Raw genomic sequence first — 23983 nt, forward strand, 5'->3', positions numbered from 1 at the left:
CCTCAAGCTTCTAGAAAAAGAAGATCAGGACAACCCCAAAGCTCATACAAGGGAGGAAATGATAAAGATCAGAGGAGAAATCAATGCAATGGAGACTAAGAGAATGATACAAAAAATCAGTGAAGCCAAGAGTTGGTTCTTCGAAAGAATCAACAAAATTGACAAACCTTTAGCCAACCTTGTCAGAAAAAGGAAAGAAAAGGCCCAAATCCATGTAATTAGGAATGAAAAGGGTGAAATTACAACAGACCCAGCAGAAATCCAGAGGATCATCAATACCTACTTCCAGAACCTATACGCCAATAAGACAGACAACACAGAAGAAATGGACAGATTCCTAGATACATATGAATTACCAAAGTTGAACGAAGAAGACCTAAAAATTCTGAACAACCCAATATCAACCAATGAAATTGAAAATATAATTAAAAACTTATCAACTAAGAAAAGCCTGGGCCCTGATGGCTTCACTGCTGAATTCTACAAGACATTTAGAGGGGAACTGCTGCCACTACTGTTTAAACTCTTCAATGAAATTGAAAGGGAAGCAATACTCCCAAATTCATTCCTGGAAGCAAGTATCACCTTGATCCCCAAAGCAGAGAAAGACCCAACTGAAAAAGAGAACTATAGGCCAATCTCACTAATGAACACAGATGCAAAAATCCTTAATAAGATAATGGCAAACATAATGGAGAAGATCATCAAGAAGATCACACACCCTGATCAAGTGGGATTCATCCCAGGGATGCAGGGATGGTTCAGTATACTAAAATCAATCAATGTAACACACTATATCAATAGAGCCAAGGACAAAAACCATATGATTATCTCCATAGACGCAGAAAAACCATTTGACAAAATCCAACATGCATTTATGATAAAAACCCTACAAAAAATTGGAATAGATGGTCTCTACCTCAAACTGGTAGAAGCCATCTATGAAAAACCAACAGCCAGTATCATACTAAATGGTCAAAAACTGAAATCCTTCACACTAAAATCAGGAACAAGACAAGGATGTCCATTATCACCACTCTTGGTCAATACAGTTTTGGAAACATTAGCCACAGCAATTAGACAAGAGAAAGAAATAAAAGGAAGATAGGAAATGAAGAAATCAAATTGTCATTATTTGCAGATGACATGATACTGTATATAGAAGACCCCAAGAACTCCACCGAAAGTCTTCTAGACTTAATAACCAAATTCAGTCAAGCGGCTGGTTACAAGGTCACCACACAAAAATCAATAGCTTTCCTCTACACCAATGACAGACTCACTGAGAGAGAAATAGGGCAAATAATTCCTTTCACAATAGCATCCAAAAAACTGAAATACCTAGGAATCAACCTAACAAAAGAAATCAAAGACCTCTTCTCTGAAAATTATGGCACTGTGAAAAGAGAGATTGAAGATGATATCAGAAAATGGACAGACATCCCCTGCTCCTGGGTAGGAAGGATTAATAGAGTGAAAATGGCCATACTTCCAAAACTGCTATATAGATTTAATGCAATCCCAATTGAGATCCCAGCAGCATACTTCATAGACCTTGAGAAAACAATCCAAAAATTCATTTGGAGCAAGAAGAGACCCAGAATAGCAAAAGCAATTCTAGGTAACAGAGACATGGCAGGGGGTATCACGATCCCCAACCTGCAACTCTACTACAAAGCTATTGTGATGAAAACAGCATGGTACTGGCAAAGAAACAGACCTGAGGACGAGTGGAACAGATTAGAAGATTCAGAAACAACGCCAGACACACTCAGCCATCTCCTCTTCAACAAAGAAGCCAAATACCCTCACTGGAGGAAAGACAGCCTCTTTAATAAATGGTGCTGGAAAAATTGGGCTTCAACTTGCCAAAGATTAAAACTAGACCTATATCTCTCACCATGCACTAAACTAAAATCAAAATAGATTAAAGATCTAAATATTAAAATAGAAACTCTGAACCAGTTGGAACAGAGGTTAGGTAGAACCCTTGAAGACATCGGTGTAGGAAAAGATTTTATGAACGAAACCTCAGTTTCCCGTGAACTAGCACAAACAATCAACAAGTGGGATCTCTTCTTATTAAAAAGCTTCTGCACAGCAAGAGAAACCACCAGCAGTGTGAAGAGACAACCCACAATGTGGGAAAAAATCTTCACCTGCTCTTCCTCAGACAAAGGTCTACTGTCTCGAATCTATAAAGAACTTAAAAAGATCAGACCTCCCAAATTTAAAGACCCAATCCAAAAATAAGCATCTGAAATGAACAGACATTTCTCAGGCAAAGAAGTAGAAATAGCAAATAAATACATGAAAAAATGTACACCGTCACTGGTCATTAGAGAGATGCAAATGAAAACAATGCTGCGATTCCACTTCACTCCAGAAAGAATGGCTGCTATCATGAAATCAACCAATAACAAATGCTGGCGGGGCTGTGGGGAAAGCGGAACGCTGCTCCACTACTGGTGGGAGTGTAGACTGGTGCAAGCACTGTGGAAATCAGTATGGGGATACCTCAAAGAACTAGGACTGGAAGTCCCATTTGACCCCACTATTCCCCTGCTGGGGATCTTCCCCAAAGAATTAAAAGAATCATACCACAGTGATATATGTGCGCCCATGTTCATAGCAGCACAGTTTGTGATAGCTTAAACTTGCAAACAGCCCAAATGCCCATCAACTGGAGACTGGATAAAGAAAATGTGGTTTTTTAATAAAATGGAGTACTACTCAGCCATGAAAAATGAGAAATTAGAGACATTTATAGCTAAGTGGATGCACATTGAGGCGATACTCTTAAGTGAAATAAATAGGACACACATGTATAAATACCGAATAGTTTCTCTGGTGTGAGAAACTGAAAGTGTAAATAAGGACTAAATGTATAATAGGTAATGTGAAATAGGAAGAAAAGGGGCAAAGGGGAAGGAAGTGGGAGGGCTAGGGGAAAGGATAGAAGGGAATGGGATTAATGTGAGAAAATGGAAAAATAGGAACAAAATCTTTGTAAATAGGGAGGACTGGAGGGGTTGAAGGGAGGGCTGGGCAAGGGTGAAAAATAAGAACCAAGAGAGACTACGTAAAGGTGCAAATTTCCAATGATGAATGTCATTATATTGTATAGCTAAAATGTACCAATGATTAGAATGAATAATCGATAATGTAAAATAGGAAGAAAAGGTCCAAAGGGGTACGGGTAGTGAGTGGGAGGGGCAGGGGAAAGGAAAGAAGGGAAAGGAAAAATGATGAGAAATGGAAAAAATGGAAATAAAGTCTTTGTAAATAGGAAAGGGTGGAGGGCGTGAAGGGAGGGTTAGGAATGGGGAAAAAATAAGAACCAAGATGCATTATGTAAAGGTACAATTCCCAATGAGAAATGTAATTGTGTTGTATACCTACAATGTACCAATAAAAGAATACAAAAAAAAAATCCAGTTCCAATCTAGGCTTCAGTGTGTGTGTGTGTGTGTGTGTGTGTGTGTGTGTGTGTGTACAGTGGTATCTTGGTTCATGAACACTTGTTTGTGAACAAACAGACACATTTGGTAACATTTTGTTTTTGTTTGTGAACTCTGCATCAGGTGATGAACACGGCCGCAGCCAGCTTTCCCACATGAATTTGAACATGGTCATCTTTTCTCAAATCATGGCAGGAATAAGTTTGTGAACCAAGGTACTACTATATAGATTTATTCCAATTATTTGATCACTGAAGGACATTTAACGTTCTCCTTTAAAAAGAGAAAGTAAACACAAAATTTTTCATTTGATAGGCTTCAATTATAATTGGTCTGTTATACAGTAAATTCCTGGGACTCCTTAAACAACATTTATATTACAGCTCTTAATTTGTGCTGGAGAAACTGGGCACCAGGAATTTAAATGCTCCTTATCTTGCCTAGGCCCCCAAAGCGGTGCATTGGGAGAGCTAAGCTTGGTCTGAACAGCCTCAATTTCAATCTGTTGCTGAGTCTACTGCCCAACAATGCTTCTCTATCTTTAGTTATATTAAGGGAGTTAATCTGTTGTCGAGACCTTGGAAGGTCATACTAAACACTTTATTTTGTGGCCAGACAATGAAATGTGAAAGTCCCTACTCTCTGTCTGATTGTTGCCTGAAGGACACTCCTATTGGGCCAGAAGTGATTTGTTGGCCTTGTAATATAGGCAGCCTTTTTACATCTCCCTCTGTAGCTGCTGAAATCTTGGCTCACACCCAAATGCCCCACTTGGGTTTTGTTCAGGAAATATTTCTCCCAGCTGCTTTATTTGTTCCACGATTACATGTATGAGCTTCTAGAATATACAAGATCACAAGTCAAATGAAAGGCTTCAGTTCCCTGTTCATATAAAGAGATAAAATTTGAAACCAAGGAAACAAAAACATTTTTGGCTAAATGAAGGGCTAAGTATAAATTAAACAATGGTATTCCTACTAAAAGGTCAACATGTGTTAAAATGCCAACAGAAAACAGACACAAGAGTAATCATGGATCTTTGTGCTATATTTGTGGTCACACTTGCAAAGGAATTCAGAATTCCCTTCTAGTATTTACAAGCTGAGGCAAAACAAGCTGATAGAAATGAAAGGTGCCTTTGTATTAAACAATAAACAAAAACAATCATATGAACAGGATCTTGTGTGCCTAAAAATGAGATTTGGGCATCATGAAGGTCAGTCATCATTTAAGTGAAAAGCCTGGGGATCATGATCAAGACATGTAAGACTATAAGGGGAAAGGCTAACAAGATGGGCGAGTTACTTGTGGCAGATGTAAGAGGTAAGAGTATCTGAAGAGCACGCAAGCAGAGAGCTACAGGTCGCAGGGCATGAGAGGAAGACGACCTTGAGTACAAAAATGGAGTTTGTCAAAGCAGATCATCAAACACCAAAAGGATCTTTGGAAATTTAAGAAAATCCACAGCTAGTCCCATGAATCTCAAAATATACTAAAAAGTAGTTAAAGTGGACAGGAGCCTATGATCAGTTGAGCTTCCGATACATACTACACAGGTATTGGCTGTGATTGCTTGTAGGTTGGTGAGAACACAGTCCTGCTGTATCACAAATGGGCCAACTGTTATATGTAAAGAAGATCAAACACAATGAGACCTTCAGAAGGCTATGGAGACAGCAAAAATGCTCTATCAGAAGCAATCTGGACCAAGAGTCAATTGTTAATTTTAAAAAGTCTGCTCAGAAGGCAGAAACACACACACAAAAAATGATACACCTCATGGAGCCTGGACTGTACCACTCAGATTCCCCAGAAACATCTGCTGCTGGTTCACAGCTGAGAACATGGAGACTCGCCCTCAGCCAAAGGCAGAAGACCTTGCTCCTGCTTGAGGCTATATCCCCTCCCCTGGGGAACCCACATCCAATGTCTGGCCAATGCAGAACAACTACAAATTGCTTAAGTCTCCATCTAATAGTCTGTTTTTTATAAGTTAAATATTTAATTTAAAACTTGAAATATAAACCCATAGTTGTCCCCTAATATTCTGATGTATTCCAAAGCTTTCATCTATAAGAACTAGTCCACTGATTAGCATATCTTCATCTATCTTACATAAACTACACCAAAAATGCATTACCTATGATGTCCTATTTTGGTTTCCTAAAAGTATAAAAATTTAAAGTCCACTGGAAAACAATCTAGATATGGAACACCTCTACATTTTGTATCCCCTCCCCAATGTTTTAACAGTTATTTTACCCAGAGTTAATGGGACAGATTTTTAAAAATTATAGATATAACATAAAATTTATCACTGTAACCCATGTGGGCAGTTTAGTCATATTGTCAGGCAACCATCACTTCTATCCATTTCCAGAACTCTTTCCATTTTGCAAAACTGAAACTCTATGCGCATCACATATTCACTTTCCCTTTCCACCTTCTCTCTAGTCCCTGGCAACCACCATTCTACTTTCTGTCTCTGTGGATCTGACTACACTAGGTACTTCAGTGAATAATCTTTGTTAAGTCTCTCAAGGCCTTTGAAGTTAACTTTTATAGAAAAAGCAACTATCTTTTTGTACTTATATTGCATCTCTTTGTCTAATATTTAATTATGTAATTACAACAAGTTTAACTGACATAAATAGGTTTGGGAACAAATTACAACTCAGCTCGCTAGGGTAGAAGGGCATGAGTGTTCTTAAAAAGCCAGTTGTAAGTACTCAATATGCTGTGGGCATCTTCTGGTCTGCTTGCCATAGGGCCAGGAAGTTTCCTTTCTTCTGGTGCAGAAAGCTTCTTCTACTACATAGAATATGGTTAGCATTTAATGAACACTTATTATATTTTACTCACTGAGCTAAACACATAGCTTGCATAATGTCCATAATCCCATGAGGCAAATATCATCATCTTTTAAAAAAAAAAAGAGAGATAGGGTCTCACTATGTTGCCCAAGGTGACCTATAACTCCTGGGCTCAAGTGATCCTCCAGCCTCAGCACCCCTCAACTGGGACTACAGACACATCCCACTGCACTCAGCCCATCGTCTTCATTTCAGGTACAGGAAACCTAGGCATAGAGAGGAACAGGTACTTAAGCAGTTTATCCAAAGTCACACTACTAAGAAGGGGCTGGGCTGAGATGGGCAAGTCAGTGTGACTCCAAAGCTTGTCCTCATTTCACCTGCTACACTGGCTCCTAAAGCAAATATTTATTAAGCATAATAAGAATAAAAATACAGAAGTGAGTCTTTGTTTTCTATTGGCATCACAGAAAATGACAAAATATGTCACATTTAGTTTTTTTAAAAAAGACTAATTTAACAAACATGGGATGCAGTTAAATCGTCAGAAGAAAAGAGTGGAGGTAGTACAAACTGCAACTGTTATTTGTTTACACAGGAATTATTTCAGCTAATTAAAGGCAGAAGAGTTAGGCAATATTTGTAAGGGAAGAACCGAAGTCAGACATCTTAATTATGCTCTCAGATTAGCATAAAAAAGGGAACAAGCTACAAATGAAAAATGAGAACTTTATAGATCATAATAAAAGCTAAATGTGTTACATCTTAAGATAACTCATTGAGATAAAGAGAGAGAAAATTTAAAATAACTCAAAGTCAGATAGCAAGTGACTAATCAGGGAGGTCTCATGACAATCTTCTGTAGCAATATCCATATGGAAAAGTCAGGTTACAGATCTATTAGAGGTATTCTCCCAAGAAAATAAAGCATGAATGTGAGGTTGTCTATTAAAAAGAAATATGATTGACATCTCAAAACAGATATAGAGCATTAAACAAATAAACAAGAAAGCAGGCAATAGGATTGCCAAATCATAACAAGTAGAGACAAGTTCCATGTAGCAGCTGTCAAGAGCCATGGGCGGAAAGGAGGGCCCTCATCCTACAGGACAATGTGGTAGCTTCCTTCTATGACAACCAGCAAGAGGTTACTCTTTGTCTCTCCTCATCCAGGATGTGGAGCTACAAAGACAGCAGCTGAGATTCTCAACAGAGTCACCTGCAGCCAGGACAGGCTGCCTGCTCTTTTCTTACCAGCAGTCCATAAACTGACATCATCAGACAAGGACCTCGGCCCAGGCTCTCTCCCAGATATCCTGGACAGCTCTTCTTTCACAAAACCTTCTGACCTGGACGTCCATTTCCAGACAGAACATTTTCCTAGTGTCCCACAGATGCCTTACACTTAAACACACATCCCAAACTGACATCATCATCAAACCCATAGCTGCTGCTCCTCCTCTGCTCCCTGTCACACCAAAAAGATCCGACGCTGACTCAGACACACCGGCTGAGGCTGAGTCCTGGCAGTCATCCTCAACTCCTCCACGTCCCTCCACTGTACAAACATAATGTCAATACACCTGGTCTTCTACTACTGCCTTCGTTTGGGGTGGAGACTCTTCAGTGAGGCCTCTTAGGACTGATCACAGAGTCTGGGTAATTTGCTCGGATACACAATCTCATTTACTGAGCTACACCTTCCTGTCTAAATACCCTGTTTAATTCCTGCATCAACCAGCACAGAATTGCAGGCAAAAAAATAAGAAAAGAAGACTTTCTCTTTGTATTTTTGGTGTGAGGAATTTACAGCGTAGCCTTTAGACAATGAAGAACGCTGGGTGACGCCAAAAATTCTCTTTTCTTTTTAAATTAAAATCTTTTATTGGTACATTGTAGGTATACAACACAATTACATTTCTCATTGGGAAATATGCATAATAATTTCTCATTGGGAAATATACATAATGCATCTTGGTTCTTATTTTTTCCCCATTCCTAGCCCTCCCTTCACGCCCTCCACCCTTCCCTATTTACAAAGACTTTATTTCCATTTTTTCCATTTCTCAGCATTTTTCCGTTCCCTTCTTTCCTTTCCCCCGCCCCTCCCACTACCCCTACCCCTTTGGACCTTTTCTTCCTATTTTACATTATCGATTATTCATTCTAATCATTGGTACATTTTAGCTATACAATATAATGACATTCATCATTGGAAATTTGCACCTTTACATAGTCTCTCTTGGTTCTTATTTTTCACCCTTGCCCAGCCCTCCCTTCAACCCCTCCAGTCCTCCCTATTTACAAAGATTTTGTTCCTATTTTTCCATTTTCTCACATTAATCCCATTCCCTTCTATCCTTTCCCCTAGCCCTCCCACTTCCTTCCCCTTTGCCCCTTTTCTTCCTATTTCACATTACCTATTATACATTTAGTCCTTATTTACACTTTCAGTTTCTCACACCAGAGAAACTATTCGGTATTTATACATGTGTGTCCTATTTATTTCACTTAAGAGTATCGCCTCAGTGTGCATCCACTTAGCTATAAATGTCTCTAATTTCTCATTTTTCATGGCTGAGTAGTACTCCATTTTATTAAAAAACCACATTTTCTTTATCCAGTCTCCAGTTGATGGGCATTTGGGCTGTTTGCAAGTTTAAGCTATCACAAACTGTGCTGCTATGAACATGGGCGCACATATATCACTGTGGTATGATTCTTTTAATTCTTTGGGGAAGATCCCCAGCAGGGGAATAGTGGGGTCAAATGGGACTTCCAGTCCTAGTTCTTTGAGGTATCCCCATACTGATTTCCACAGTGCTTGCACCAGTCTACACTCCCACCAGCAGTGGAGCAGCGTTCCGCTTTCCCCACAGCCCCGCCAGCATTTGTTATTGGTTGATTTCATGATAGCAGCCATTCTTTCTGGAGTGAAGTGGAATCGCAGCATTGTTTTCATTTGCATCTCTCTAATGACCAGTGACGGTGTACATTTTTTCATGTATTTATTTGCTATTTCTACTTCTTTGCCTGAGAAATGTCTGTTCATTTCAGATGCTTATTTTTGGATTGGGTCTTTAAATTTGGGAGGTCTGATCTTTTTAAGTTCTTTATAGATTCGAGACAGTAGACCTTTGTCTGAGGAAGAGCAGGTGAAGATTTTTTCCCACATTGTGGGTTGTCTCTTCACACTGCTGGTGGTTTCTCTTGCTGTGCAGAAGCTTTTTAATAAGAAGAGATCCCACTTGTTGATTGTTTGTGCTAGTTCACGGGAAACTGAGGTTTCGTTCATAAAATCTTTTCCTACACCGATGTCTTCAAGGGTTCTACCTAACCTCTGTTCCAACTGGTTCAGAGTTTCTATTTTAATATTTAGATCTTTAATCTATTTTGATTTTAGTTTAGTGCATGGTGAGAGATATAGGTCTAGTTTTAATCTTTGGCAAGTTGAAGCCCAATTTTTCCAGCACCATTTATTAAAGAGGCTGTCTTTCCTCCAGTGAGGGTATTTGGCTTCTTTGTTGAAGAGGAGATGGCTGAGTGTGTCTGGCGTTGTTTCTGAATCTTCTAATCTGTTCCACTCGTCCTCAGGTCTGTTTCTTTGCCAGTACCATGCTGTTTTCATCACAATAGCTTTGTAGTAGAGTTGCAGGTTGGGGATCGTGATACCCCCTGCCATGTCTCTGTTACCTAGAATTGCTTTTGCTATTCTGGGTCTCTTCTTGCTCCAAATGAATTTTTGGATTGTTTTCTCAAGGTCTATGAAGTATGCTGCTGGGATCTCAATTGGGATTGCATTAAATCTATATAGCAGTTTTGGAAGTATGGCCATTTTCACTCTATTAATCCTTCCTACCCAGGAGCAGGGGATGTCTGTCCATTTTCTGATATCATCTTCAATCTCTCTTTTCACAGTGCCATAATTTTCAGAGAAGAGGTCTTTGATTTCTTTTGTTAGGTTGATTCCTAGGTATTTCAGTTTTTTGGATGCTATTGTGAAAGGAATTATTTGCCCTATTTCTCTCTCAGTGAGTCTGTCATTGGTGTAGAGGAAAGCTATTGATTTTTGTGTGGTGACCTTGTAACCAGCCGCTTGACTGAATTTGGTTATTAAGTCTAGAAGACTTTCGGTGGAGTTCTTGGGGTCTTCTATATACAGTATCATGTCATCTGCAAATAATGACAATTTGACTTCTTCATTTCCTATCTTTATTCCTTTTATTTCTTTCTCTTGTCTAATTGCTACGGCTAATGTTTCCAGAACTATATTGAACAAGAGTGGTGATAGTGGACATCCTTGTCTTGTTCCTGATTTTAGTGTGAAGGATTTCAGTTTTTGACCATTTAGTATGATACTGGCTGTTGGTTTTTCATAGATGGCTTCTACCAGTTTGAGGTAGAGACCATCTATTCCAATTTTTTGTAGGGTTTTTATCATAAATGCATGTTGGATTTTGTCAAATGGTTTTTCTGTGTCTATGGAGATAATCATATGGTTTTTGTCCTTGGCTCTATTGATATAGTGTATTACATTAATTGATTTTCGTATACTGAACCATCCCTGCATCCCTGGGATGAATTCCACTTGATCAGGCTGTATGATCTTCTTGATGATCTTCTGCATTCTGTTTGCCATTATCTTATTAAGGATTTTTGCATTTATGTTCATTAGTGAGATTGGCCTATAGTTCTCTTTTTCAGTTGGGTCTTTCTCTGCTTTGGGGATCAAGGTGATGCTTGCTTCCAGGAATGAATTTGGGAGTATTGCTTCCCTTTCAATTTCATTGAAGAGTTTAAACAGTAGTGGCAGCAGTTCCCCTCTAAATGTCTTGGAGAATTCAGCAGTGAAGCCTCAGGGCCCGGGCTTTTCTTAGTTGGTAAGTTTTTAATTACATTTTCAATTTCATTGGTTGATATTGGGTTGTTCAGAATTTTTAGGTCTTCTTCGTTCAACTTTGGTAATTCATATGTATCTAGGAATCTGTCCATTTCTTCTGTGTTGTCCGTCTTATTGGCATATAGGTTCTGGAAGTAGGTATTCATGATCCTCTGGATTTCTGCTGGGTCTGTTGTAATTTCACCCTTTCCATTCCTAATTACATGGATTTGGGCCTTTTCTTTCCTTTTTCTGACAAGGTTGGCTAAACGTTTGTCAATTTTGTTGATTCTTTCGAAGAACCAACTCTTGGCTTCACTGATTTTTTGTATCGTTCTCTTAGTCTCCATTGCATTGATTTCTCCTCTGATCTTTATCATTTCCTCCCTTGTATGAGCTTTGGGGTTGTCCTGATCTCCTTTTTCTAGAAGCTTGAGGTTCAGAATCAAGTTGTTTAATTGGGCTTGTTCTATTTTCCTAATATGAGTATTCACTGCTATGAATTTCCCTCCTAAGACTGCTTTCATTGTGTCCCATAGATTCTGATATGTTGTATTGTCATTGTCATTTAATTGAAAGAACTGTCTGATTTCTTCTTTAATTTCCTCTGTGACCCATTGGTTATTCAGAAGTGTGTTATTCAATTTCCATGTGTTTATGAAATTTTTCCAGTTTCTTTTGCTATGGATCTCCAATTTCATCACACTCTGGTCTGATAATATACAGGGCATAACTTCAATTCCTTTGCACTTACTTAAACATGTTCTATGTGTGAGTATGTGGTCTATTTTGGAGAATGACCCATGTGCAGCTGAGAAGAATGTGTATTCTGATTTTGTGGGGTGGAAGACACTGTAAACATCTGTTAAGTTCATTTGTTCAAGAGTTCGATTGAGTTCTAGTATTTCATTCCTTATTTTTTGTCTAGTTGATCTATCTTTTTGTGACAGTGGGGTGTTGAAGTCCCCCACTACAACTGTATTAGTGCATATATGACTTTTCATGTCCATTAGTATTTGTCTTATATCGTTGGGTGCACTAGTGTTTGGTGCATAGATATTTATGATTGTCATCTCTTCCTCTTGGATTCTTCCCTTTACAAGGATGTAGTGTCCCTCTTCGTCTCTCTTCATCAGTGTTGGTTTGAAATCTACTTGATCTGCAAAGAGGATAGCTACTCCTGCTTTTTTTCCAGTTCCTGTCACATGGAGTATTGTTTTCCACCCTTTAATTTTCAGTCTATGAGTTTCCTTTTGAATTAAATGTGTTTCTTGTATGCAGGATATTGTTGGATTTTGCTTCTTGACCCATTCTGCCAGTCTATTTCTTTTGATTGGTGAATTGAGACCATTAACATTGATGGTTATAACTGAAACGTATTGACTTGTCATTGCCATGACTTTTTCTTTTTGCTGGGTTCTCCCACTTTACTTTTAATTTCTTGTCATGCCAGATGGGTTCATTCTGCTTTGCTTCCTGGGGTTGTGATCCTCCATGTCTGTTCCTAGGATATTGTGTAAAATTCTTTGGAGTGCTGGTTTGGTATTCACAAAGTTCCTAAGGTGCGCTTTGTCATGAAAGTATCTTATTTCTCCATCCATTTTGAACGATAATTTTGCAGGGTACATCAATCTGGGTTGGAGGCTGTTTTCTTTTAGGACTTGGAATATGTCACTCCAAGCTCTTCTTGCCTTGATGGTTTGTGTTGAGAAGTCTGCTGTGATTCTGATGGGCTTTCCTTTGTATGTGATTTGTTTCTTTTCTCTGACTGCTTGGAGAACTTTGTTCTTCTGTTGAGTTTCTGGAATCTTAACAATTATATGCCTATGTGTAGATATTTTTTGATCAAGACTATTTGGAGTCCTATATGCCTCACTTATCTGTATGTCAAGCTCTTTTCCCCTGCTTGGGAAGTTTTCTGCCATTATTTCTGTGAAGAGATTTTTTATGTCATCTGCACTCTCCTGTTTCTTCATTGACTCCAATCAGTCTTATGTTATTCTTCTTTGCATCATCTAGCAGCTGCTGGATTGATTTCTCATGTTCCCCCACAATTTTGAAGCAATTTTTCTTTTCCTGGTCACTAATTGCAATCTTATCTTCTATATCTGAAATTCTGTCCTCACACTGGCTCATTCTGCTGTGTAGACTTTCAATGGAGGTTTTCATGTCCTGGAAATCTATTTGCATCTGTTTTATGGATTCCGTTTGTTTCCTATGTTGGGATTCCATCATGTTCCTGAACTCCTCTCTAGATTTATTAATCATGTCTTGCACTAGGGGTACAATTTCTCCTGTTATCTGAGAAATTATTTCTGATTTCATTTTTTCCAGATCCCCTTTTATTGCCAGTTCAGTGAGTCCAGGTGGTTGAGTATCAGAGTGTTTCATCTCATTTCCTTTTAGGGTTGCTGTAGGTGATCTGGAAGTCTGGTTTTGAGACTTATTTAGGTGTTTTCTCATTTTGACTGGGGCGGGGGGCTGTTAGCACCTGCACAGATTATGTCCTCTGACCTGGGAGAGGTGGGACAGGGGCCAGGAGCAACGGTAGGGATGGTGACCCAAAAGTCCTTTCCTGTGGGCTGGGAGCAGCGGCAGGGATGGTGGCCAGGAAGCCCCTTTCTCTGGACCAGGAGCAGTGGGATGGCGGCTCAGAAGCCCCTACCTCTGGGCCGGGAGTGGTGGGAGGGATGGTGGCCCGGAAGCCCCTTCCTCTGGGCCAGGAGCAGCAGGACAGAAGGTGGCCCAAAAGCCCTTTCCTCTGGGCTGGGAGCAGCAGGAGGGATGGTGACCGGGAAGACCCTTCCTCTGGACCAGGAGCAGTGGGATGGTGGCTCAGATGCCCCTACCTCTGGGCCAGGAGCAGCGGGACTCAGTACCTTTGTCTGGTGGTCTGGTGTCCTCTGCGTCTTTGTAGTGTGGAACCAGGTGGCTGCCTGTCTGCAGCGGGGTCATTGAGTGTCTTCCGTGCGACTCGGGACCTCAGAAGGGCGTGCACAGACCTGCCTGTCTGCAGCGGGCTGATTCAGCATGTTCCGTGCCACTTGGGACCTCGGTAGAGCGTGGGCAGACCTGCTGGTCTGCAGTGGGCTCCAAAAATTCTTTTATAGCTGAATATAATAGGCCAGCTTATTTTCTTTTTAAAATACATTTTTTTGTGTATATTCGAGATATACAACATGACGTCATCTACTCATTTAGCAGGTATTCCATAGAGAGTACAATTTGATGACCTCTAGTTCTCAAGCTGTACACTAGATTTCTAGACTTGTTCAGCTGCATACTTGCTACTTTGTATCCTCTGATTTACATTCTCCCCCTCTCCCCACCACCTCCATCCCACTTCTGGTAACCACTGTTCCTTCTCTCTATATATTTGACTCTTTTTTTTTTTTTTAAGATTCCACATGTAAGTGAGATCATGTAGTAGTCATTCTGCGATTTGCTTATTTTACTGAGTATAATGTTTTCCGGGCGCATCCATGATGTAGCAAATGGTAAAATCTCATTCTTTTATAGGGCTGAGTAATACTCTGCTGTGTGTGTATATGCACTACATTATCTTTATTCATTTGTCCGTCAGTAGACATGTAGGCTGTTTTCCTATATTGAATATTGTGGATATGCTGCAATGAACATGGATGTGCAGGTATCCTTATGAGATAATGATTTCACTTCCTTTGGGTATTGGCCTTAGTTTTAATTTCTTTACAAATCTCCACAGGTACTATTTTCCATAATGGCTGTGTCAGTCTGCATTCCTGCCAACAGTGTACAAACATTTTCTTTTCTCCATGCCATCACCAACATTTGTTATCGTTTTGCTTTTTGCTAACAGTCATCCCAGCAGATGTGAGGTAGTGTCTCATAATTATTTTGATCTGTATTTCACAGATGATTAATAATATCAGCCATCTTTTCATACACCTGTCAGCTATTTCTGTGTCCTTTTGGAGAAATGTCTATTCAGGTTTTTTGCCCATTTTAAAATTGGATCATTTTCCACTTTTGAGTTACAGGAGTTCTCATAAATTTTGGATATTAATCTAACAGGTGTATGGTTTGCAAAGATCAGCTTATTTTCAAGACTTTTTTTATCCAGTCAAAAGACTTTCTTCTGATAGTCTCTTAAACTGCAGTAATTCACTGGGTAAAACCAAAAATATCTCCTAAGTAATTTCTCCTACTGAGATCTGCAAGGATGTTGCTTGGGCCTACCAACAGTTCCCTCTTAGTCCTCCTGACAGCATCTGAGTTGAAGTAGCAAATATAGACCTGGCTTTAAATCCAAAATCTGCTACTTACTCACTGTGAGATTGCAGTCAAGTTACCCAATCCTTTGAATATAAGCTTTCTTAGAAAAAGAAGGTGATGGTGTTTACTTAGGGGAGGCTTGTTAAATTAAACAACAAACAAACAAAAAATTCAACTAAGGGCCAGGTGTTGCCTTGGGCACTTGGAATTCAGGGATGCAAGTCCTAGCTATGCCCTTTAAGTACTCCCAGGCTAATGGAGCAGACAGACACGGACCAAAAACTGCACCAACCCAACATGGCATGAGCTATAGTGAAGATGTACAGAGCAGGAAAGGATCTCCAGACTGGAGTTGAAGGGGAAGAATTGAAAGAGAACTTACTTGAAATAACACAATTATGCAAAAATACAATGCCTGGTGCCTAGCTCACTTAATAAATGCCTTTGGGGTAATTTTTAACACCCTGAACGGCCCCCCACCCACACACACACTTGAGCTGACAGTCGTTAGTAACCTGGTCTTTCTCTTGTTTTCCTGAAGGTTCGTATTTTACATTGACAACAAGACACTTGATGGTCACACCTTCTGTTTTTGAAGAACCTCTAGTTTAATGGTAAGATTCCTCCTCTGACGGTTCATCATCCCCAACAGCTGCTCTTGGACGATACATGAAAACTGTGCAACTGGCGCTCCCAGGCTCATTTGGAAACTAGGCAGACAGCATAAGTATTTTTTACAACCTTCATTAAGAAGGTTTCTCAGAGATGATAAGTTATAAATTGTAGTCTAGAAGGAGAAAGTCTGTCATCTGAAACGCAGACAGAAAACGACATCTTTTGATTCTAACACTTCATATTTTTTACCACTATACCTCATTATCTTACACAAAAGACTAAAAAGTAGACAATAGAAATAATGAAGTGGAAATCAGGAATTTGGATATCTGACTTCTATTCATGGATAAGGAACTAAGCAAATGACTTTGTTAACAGATGCTCTCGGATACTGGATGAAACATCTGAGGCAGCAAACATTGTTTTATGTTAGAGGCTGTGGTGCTTTTAAATTATGTCCATTAATTCTTTGATGTTCTTCCCTTTAATAGGGAGCCAAGTAGCCACTGCTAGAATTGTGGGCACTGGGGCTTCCTCCAGGCTTCATGCGCTCCCAGACCACTTGCTCTGAGGGAAGCCCCCTGTCACGTAATGAAGACACTCAAGGGCTGATGAAAGGGACTTGTAAGAAAACAACAGGCACCAGCTCAGCAAGCATCTGAGCGAACCACCTCAGAAGTGAATCCTACAGCCCTGGTCAAGCCTCCACATGGTAGCATAACCTCAAAAGAGGAGATGGCTAGAACAACCCAGTTCAGCCACTCCCAGATCCCTAACCCCCATCTGCAGTGAGATACCAAGTGTTCTACTCAGCTAAGTATCAGGGTGATTCTTTACTCAGCAATAGATAACTAAGATACAGGCCAATAAGGCAAGAGTGATGAGGTTTTTGTATTCTGGAGAACATAATGTTCTTAGTTTAAAAAATTCTATTAATGTCTTCCTCTGGAGCATAGAAATACACACACAAATCTGGGGTTAGGAGGCAACACAGAGTTAAGACTATTCCTACTTTATTTTACCATTTTGTATTGTCTACCTCAAAGAAAGTAACTATCTTAGACTTTAAAATACTAGAATTATATCAGTAAAAAGAAGTGATAGGTTGTGACTTCTGAAGAAACAATTTAAAACAAAATCAATGGACAGGTGGTAATAATGAAAGCAAATAACTTCTCTCAAAATCATAAAAATTGGGCATAAAAGCAATGAAGTCCTAGCCATAATTATTAGATAACAAATAACAAGTTTTCAACCTTACCAGAACTGGTGATTTGGGCATTTAAATAATTTATTTCATTTCTTTAAAAATATAATTTTGCATGGTTGTATGAATTAGTCTTTAAAGGTCCAAGGTGTTATATCTGAAAACAGAAGAAAGGGCATTTTATTCTCATTTATTATTTATTACTTTTCTCAAAAGTTAGATTCATTTATTCACAAACATTTCATGTATATCTAATTTCTGCCAGAAATCACCCTAGAGGCTGAAAATAGAGTGACAGAAACTATATTCTGTGTCCCTAAGGAACTCAGAAAGGCTAACTAGTACTTTTCACGTGAGCATTACCTGTGGGTATATTTTAAAATGTGGATACATAAGCCCTTTCCTAGAGGCTCAAATACTAAAGCGGGATAGGCTCTGGAACTCCGTGTTGCTAAATCATAATTGCTTCTGATGCTCAGGCAGTGTGGAGAATCACCACAGGGAACAGTAATACAATATAGCCCATTTTCTCTATCATCAAATATTTACTGAATACCTGATCTGTACTGAAGTGCTAGGTGCCAAGGATACCACTCTGTCTCCGCTCCTCCCCAAACACACACAGAAAAGGTAATCTGAGGCTAGAAGGATAAGAGTCAGCCAAAGGAAGGGAGAGATGAGAAGGTCCCATCATAGGCAGAGGGTAGAGCACCTATAGGACACAGGGTGTTATGCTTTATATCTAGATGTCCCCCTAAAGCTTCATGAGCTCATGGGAGGGTTTTTTGGGCAGTGATTGGATTGTAGGTGTGTGATACTCCTGTAGTGGAGTAGTCCACTGATGAGTTTACTGATGTGCTAAACGTGATTTGGGAGATGAAGCCTGCTTGGAGGTGGGTCTCTGGGGGTGTGGCCTGGAAGGGGGTCTATCTCCCTCCCAACTCCCTTGATATACCTCTCTGCTTCCCACTGCCATGCCATAAAGTTTTTCTCCCCTGCCACATGACTCTGCCATGCCACCCTGCCCTGGAGCCAGCTGACTATGGACTGAAACCTCTGTAAATTGTGAGCCAAAATAAACCTTTTCTAATTTAATTTGTGAATGTGGGGTATTTCGTCCCAGCAATGAAGAAAGTAACTAAGATGCAGGGAGAGGGGAATGCATTTAAACATGGGACCATACCATTTGGTAGGCTTGATTAGTCAATGAAAAAACAAACCATATAGTCATGGATTATGAGCTTTTTTTTTCTTTTTTAAATTTGAAAGAAACCTAATTGAGCCTGTAAAATCATCTCACTTCATAGCCAAGAAACTCTAGAAACTGATTTCCCCAAAGTCATGCATAAAGAAGGGTTCTTTCTAATCTGGTTCCCATATACTTTTTCCTTGATTGGCTCCTTTTTTGGACTAAAAGATAACTTCAAGAACTAGGCTAAAGTATATTTCTAAATCAATTCTAAAAAAGCGTGTGTGGTTACTACAGGCTACTATCTCAGGTACCATCAATCTGGGCTTTTTGAAAGGTATAATCAACCAAGAAAAAGGAAGATGTGAAAAATGAAAAATGTTTTTGAAGCTATTTCAGTTGCTCCTGTTGGAAAATGTTTGAATTGAGACTCTAGTAGGAATAAAATAAGCTCATAGAAAACACTGGTTTTGGAATCTGAATCAATGACCTAGAAATAAATCTCAGAGAGGGATAAGTGAAATTTCAAAAGAGTAGAATCAAAGAATATCAAAATGTTATTTCCAAATGGTTTGTAAAAATAGTGTTTTGGGGCTACAATGTAGAAATAAGCACATTTAAAATCTACAGGTATTAATGATATACTGGCATTGTGTTACATAACACTAGTCAGCTGAAGAGTAAATTCCCTTCAAAAGGGTTTATTACTTGAAGTTAACAAGGATCTTGTGTTGTAGTCCCACCAATGACACAAACTCTTCGTCCTTCTTATGCTCTTTGACAACTGCTGACCACTTCCACCACTTTTCTGAAATTCTTCAGAAGGCATCCTTCTGTCTTTCTCCTAAATATGACTAAACTCAGACTTCTTATTTTTTTATTTCTCTGTTCTCCCTGTCATCTTGAAACAGTCTTCTCGTTGTTTCCATGAAACTGTTGGTGCCCAGCTGTTTTTTGACCATTTCTTGCCTGGCCTCCCTTCTGTCCACTGACATCGTCTAAAGGCTCTACCTGTAAACCCCCCTCTTTCTAATCATCCATTTATCCTAACATGGCACCATGATTCTCCAACTTGTCAAGCCTCCCATCCTTGGAACCAACGTTGACAATTCTCTTCATATCTCCAAATATTCGATACCTATAGAACAGTGGTGGTGAACCTGTGGCATGCATGCCACAGTGGACTATTTGCAACTTTGGAAGCTCTAAAAGGTTCGCCATCACTGCTATAAAGGAGATCTGATTCTGTGTTAACATTTCCAAGATATGGCCTTCTCCTCACATGACCAGCGCTTTACCTTAGAACCAAGACCGTGGTCAGTTACTGTGGCTTCCTGTGGAGAGCCTCATTTTTCTAGTATGTATATTCTGCATCCAGCAACCTGATGAAGTCCTTCCTCATCATATCACTTCCTTCCCCAAGAATCAGTATATGTCATATTGAATTCAATCCCAGTGTCCCTTTGGTTGGAATGACTTTCCCTTTCACTAGCCAAGTCTAATTAACATTTTCCCCAAGATCCAACATGATATCCTTTCTCGAATGATGTCCTCCCAACCTAATCCCCTTCCATGGTGAACTTTCTTTCTCAGCAGTCATGTCTGAATCACTCTTTCGCAGAGACCACAGTAAGGTAAGGCCAGCAGAGGGGTGTCCATAAATGTTTGTTAAATGGAACTGAATTATCCTGCAGCTCTGCCAAAGTTTAATTTTAATTATATAAAGATAGAAGGAAAACACAAAACACATCTTGTTTGCACTGTAACTATTATCACTTTGATTTCTTAAACAGTAATAACAGAAACACATACCGAAAGCAAGTTTTTTATTTAAATAGAAAAATCACTGGAACAGAATCCTTTAAACATTTATGTTAGTTTTCTCTCCTCTAATTCTCTAGCTAGATCTTATCACCCTGAATATAAAGGGTCTTTTGGCAACTCAGGAGCTAAGGATTGATGACAACGGGAAGGTTCAAATATGTGAAGGATGAATTGTGTCCAGAAGACTGTGGGTCAGAGAGATATTTTCCAAATGGGAAATGAATTCTGACAGGATGCTGCCTGCTGGGAAATGAAGGAGGGCTTTGAAAAGCTAGTAATCATGGTTGAATTTTAGTTGTGTTGACTAATGGAAATACACATGTGGAATCTACAATATATAAATTGTTCTGAAAACTTCATTATGCAGAGGAGGAACCCAAAGATCTTTTAAAATCTGAGCAATCACATCAAACATATTAATGTGTCACAGATAACAGGTCTGTCTTAAAAATAATTGATGCTCAAGAGTACTTTGCTTAGCATATAAATCTTTCCTCTTCCACATCAAGGTTAGCTCCTGGCTAGGTAAAACTAGCAGGAAGTTGCTGGAAGACAGACTGTGCAAAATCACATGTGAAAATTAAAATCATACATCCATACTTGGATCTAATCTCCTATGTCTTATTTCTATTTATGTATGAAATGTTTTCATTCATTTTCTGAGTATCCTCCATGTGCCAAGCACTGTCTGAAGCTCTAGAGACTCACTGATCCCCGTCCAAGGGGATCAGTATTTTTCTACCACAGGCATGGTAGAAAAATATGAAGAATAAAAGACAGGAAATGACTAAAAGGGAAGAAATAACACAAAATGGAAAACTGTAGGTTTAATTCTCAATTTATTAAATGAATGTTAAATAAAGCTGCCATTCCAACTTGGGTCATAGATTATAGATTCAGTTTTCAAACATTCTCATGTCCAAATGTGTCAAGCCAAGCATGCTGCAAAATAGACTGGGTAAATGGAACAGCTTCTAGCACCTACAGATTAGAAACTGTTGTCCCAATCTTTATTTCTTAAAAAATATAATGGTTGACACTATTTCCTAATTTGTTTTTGGCAATATTTTCTTCAACATAATGAAAGAAATTTAGAATTAATTATATCATCATAAAAACAATTCGGAAAAGATAATAAGGAACCATTACAGAAATTTTAGAAAATACACTAATAATCAGAAATGATCTATAAGGCCAATTTTCTATGGAAACTATTATGCAATACAAAAATCTTGGAATTAAGCAACATACAGCAATAATAATTTTAGGGAAAACAGAATAAAATACAAGTACAAAAGCAAACTTGCTTGACCCCCCGTAGGATGTTCCTTTCCTGGCCAGTATCTGAGCCTCTCCCATTCTCTGCAGCACCCTTCCCTCACCCTAGCAATTGTTCCTTTTGCCAAGCTCCTTACTGTTGTCTCACCAGCTAACGCTGGCAGTGAAAAACCCACTACTATTTATTTTCCATGTATTTGCTTTTCTTTCCTAAGAGATAATATGCTGTTCCCTGAGTAAAGGAAGTGTGTTCTATTTTTCTGTATCCCCAGCAACTAGAAAGCATCCTGCACATGATCGACGAGGATGCATCTGCTTGTATTTATGTTAATATTTCTGTGCATACTAATGAATATGGTTGGCTGAGAAGAAAGGACCTAGGATTAAAATTTCTAAATGCTCCATATTCTGCCTGATTTGGAAATACTTCTGAAGAAATAAATACAGCTTCGTATTATTTAAACAAGTAAAAACTAAGAAATAAAACTATTTGTATTTTTAAAATTAAAAAATTCATTTATTTGAAGTTTAAGTTTTCCTTAACTTAGATAAGCTATAGAGAGAGCAAAAGACCCTCAAACCTTTCATTACCAATTATACTTATTTGCATCTTCTTCCCCTTCTGCCAAACTCCAGTTTCTAAAATTAATATGTCCAATGAGGAGCTGTTCAATTTTTAAAAATGACTAGTCCTAGATAAAGCGTAATTTTCCTAAACAAATAGGATCTACATATAGATATCAAAGACCCTCAGGTTCACACACTCTCCCTTTGGCACACAGTGTTATCAGAGACAAAAATGATGGGATAAAGAAGTCATCCTAGTAAATTAGTAACTATACGAATGAATGTCACAGGCAAGGCACAAATCTCAGGGACTTCCGAACAGTTCCACAGTCCAACCTAAAACCAACATCTTTCCATTTGTCTGCTGATGCCTGTTTCCTTTAACATGATGTGGACAGACATAAAGGCTTAAACTATGGCTCCCCTCTTCTGCCAGCATCTGCGGGTCCTTTGACCCATTCTTGGCCTTCAGCATCCCTGTGATATGGGAGGGAAGGATCCCACCCAAGGCTCTAGAGATGTGCTCTGCCAATCGGCAGGATGCCATCCTTTTTGTTCTCAGTGACTAGTTCTTGAATTATCAGGTACTCCTGGCTCTCATCATTGGTTCAGAGGTGTCCACAACCTTACAGAGAAGCCCAGGACTTCTGAGCCCCTGAGCAGAGTAACACTCTCAGCTCAAGTTTGTGAGGTTGTGGGTGTGAGGCCCGGAATTGCTGTAGTCAGTGCGACAACCACAAAGGGAGTCTGCCCAAGATCACCACAGACACAGCGCAAGAGCAAGGCTGAAACAAAACCAGAAATATAAAACCAGAGGCCTGATGAAGTTACACCCAGAGCCAATCACACCTCTGTATATTTCAGTTGTGAGAGTCAACAAATTCCTTTCATTACTTAAGGCAACTGGAGTTAAATCAGCCACGTTACACAAGTTGTGATTGAAAAATACAGTGTATGTTTAAATATTTAAAATTTACTAGAGTAAAAGATGTAATGGCATTATTCCCCTCCAAATACCCGCCCTGCTTATCTTATTGTTCCTGCTGCTGAGGCAGTTCGGTAAGTCCTCATTCCTGAGTGTCTTTAGTTGCACCGTTGTGGCTGTCTCCACATCCTGAATCAATTCCAACATTTACCTATTATGGCCATTTGCACATTGAGGAAGAGCCAGAAGTCACACGGTGCCAGATCTGGTGATTGAAGTGAATAAAAACACACTGTAATGTTTTTTCAAGCCTGCCTTTTCGTTGGTTGGCATTCAGCAGCAGTATTCACTGTATTTTTCTCATAAAGACACTTATGAAAGAGGACTTCCAGAACTGCATCAGAAAATGGCAAGAATGATGGGATAAGTGTATTCAAAATATTTTGAGAGGGATTAATGGCAACGTGTCTACCTAAAATGTACCAATTATTAGAATGAATAATCGATAATGTAAAATAGGAAGAAAAGGTCCAAAGGGGTAGGGGTAGTGGAAGGCACAGGGGAAAGGAAAGAAGGGAAAGGAAAAATGCTGAGAAATGGAAAAAATGGAAATAAAGTCTTTGTAAATAGGGAAAGGTGGAGGGCGTGAAGGGAGGGCTAGGAATGGGGAGAAAATAAGAACCAAGATGCATTATATAAAGGAACAATTCCCAATGAGAAATGTAATTGTGTTGTATACCTACAATGTACCAATAAAAGAATTTAAGACCAAAAAAATGGCAACGTGTCTTTTACTACAATAAAAATTTTAAGATTCAAACTTTCACAGTATTTTTTTTTTATCACCCCTTGTATCCTAGGAGAAGGTAACAGACTGATTCAAAATCGTATCATAAAGTTCATGAAAGTCATATTGGACAAGGCCTTTCTTGAAATCAAGTGTTGATTCAGAGACTGACACATGAGCCCTG

At 39.1% G+C, this 23983-nt stretch overlaps 1 protein-coding gene across 10 annotated transcripts in view; it reads right to left on the reverse strand.

The window, feature by feature from the left end:
• The window catches only part of Efcab11 (EF-hand calcium binding domain 11), a 187172-nt gene that overhangs the window by 59886 nt on the left and 103303 nt on the right, over positions 1–23983 (reverse strand). For 4 of the 10 annotated variants that reach the window (XR_015445098.1, XR_002389648.2, XR_002389645.2 and 1 more), the window contains one exon: positions 17284–17386. The exons of 3 other annotated variants lie outside the window; for them this stretch is intronic. Coding sequence is in view for 1 of the 7 variants with exons in the window: in XM_004837077.3 (XP_004837134.1) it covers positions 23262–23277 (16 nt within the window). In the remaining 6 variants the exon portion in view is untranslated. 3 more of the 10 variants (XR_002389646.2, XM_004837077.3, XR_015445099.1) reach the window with 2 other exon arrangements.

The sequence above is a fragment of the Heterocephalus glaber genome, unplaced genomic scaffold (genome assembly GCF_053883595.1).
Source record: "Heterocephalus glaber isolate CG9 unplaced genomic scaffold, H.glaber_assembly_v1.0 deba00001608, whole genome shotgun sequence".
Lineage (NCBI taxonomy): Eukaryota > Metazoa > Chordata > Mammalia > Rodentia > Bathyergidae > Heterocephalus > Heterocephalus glaber.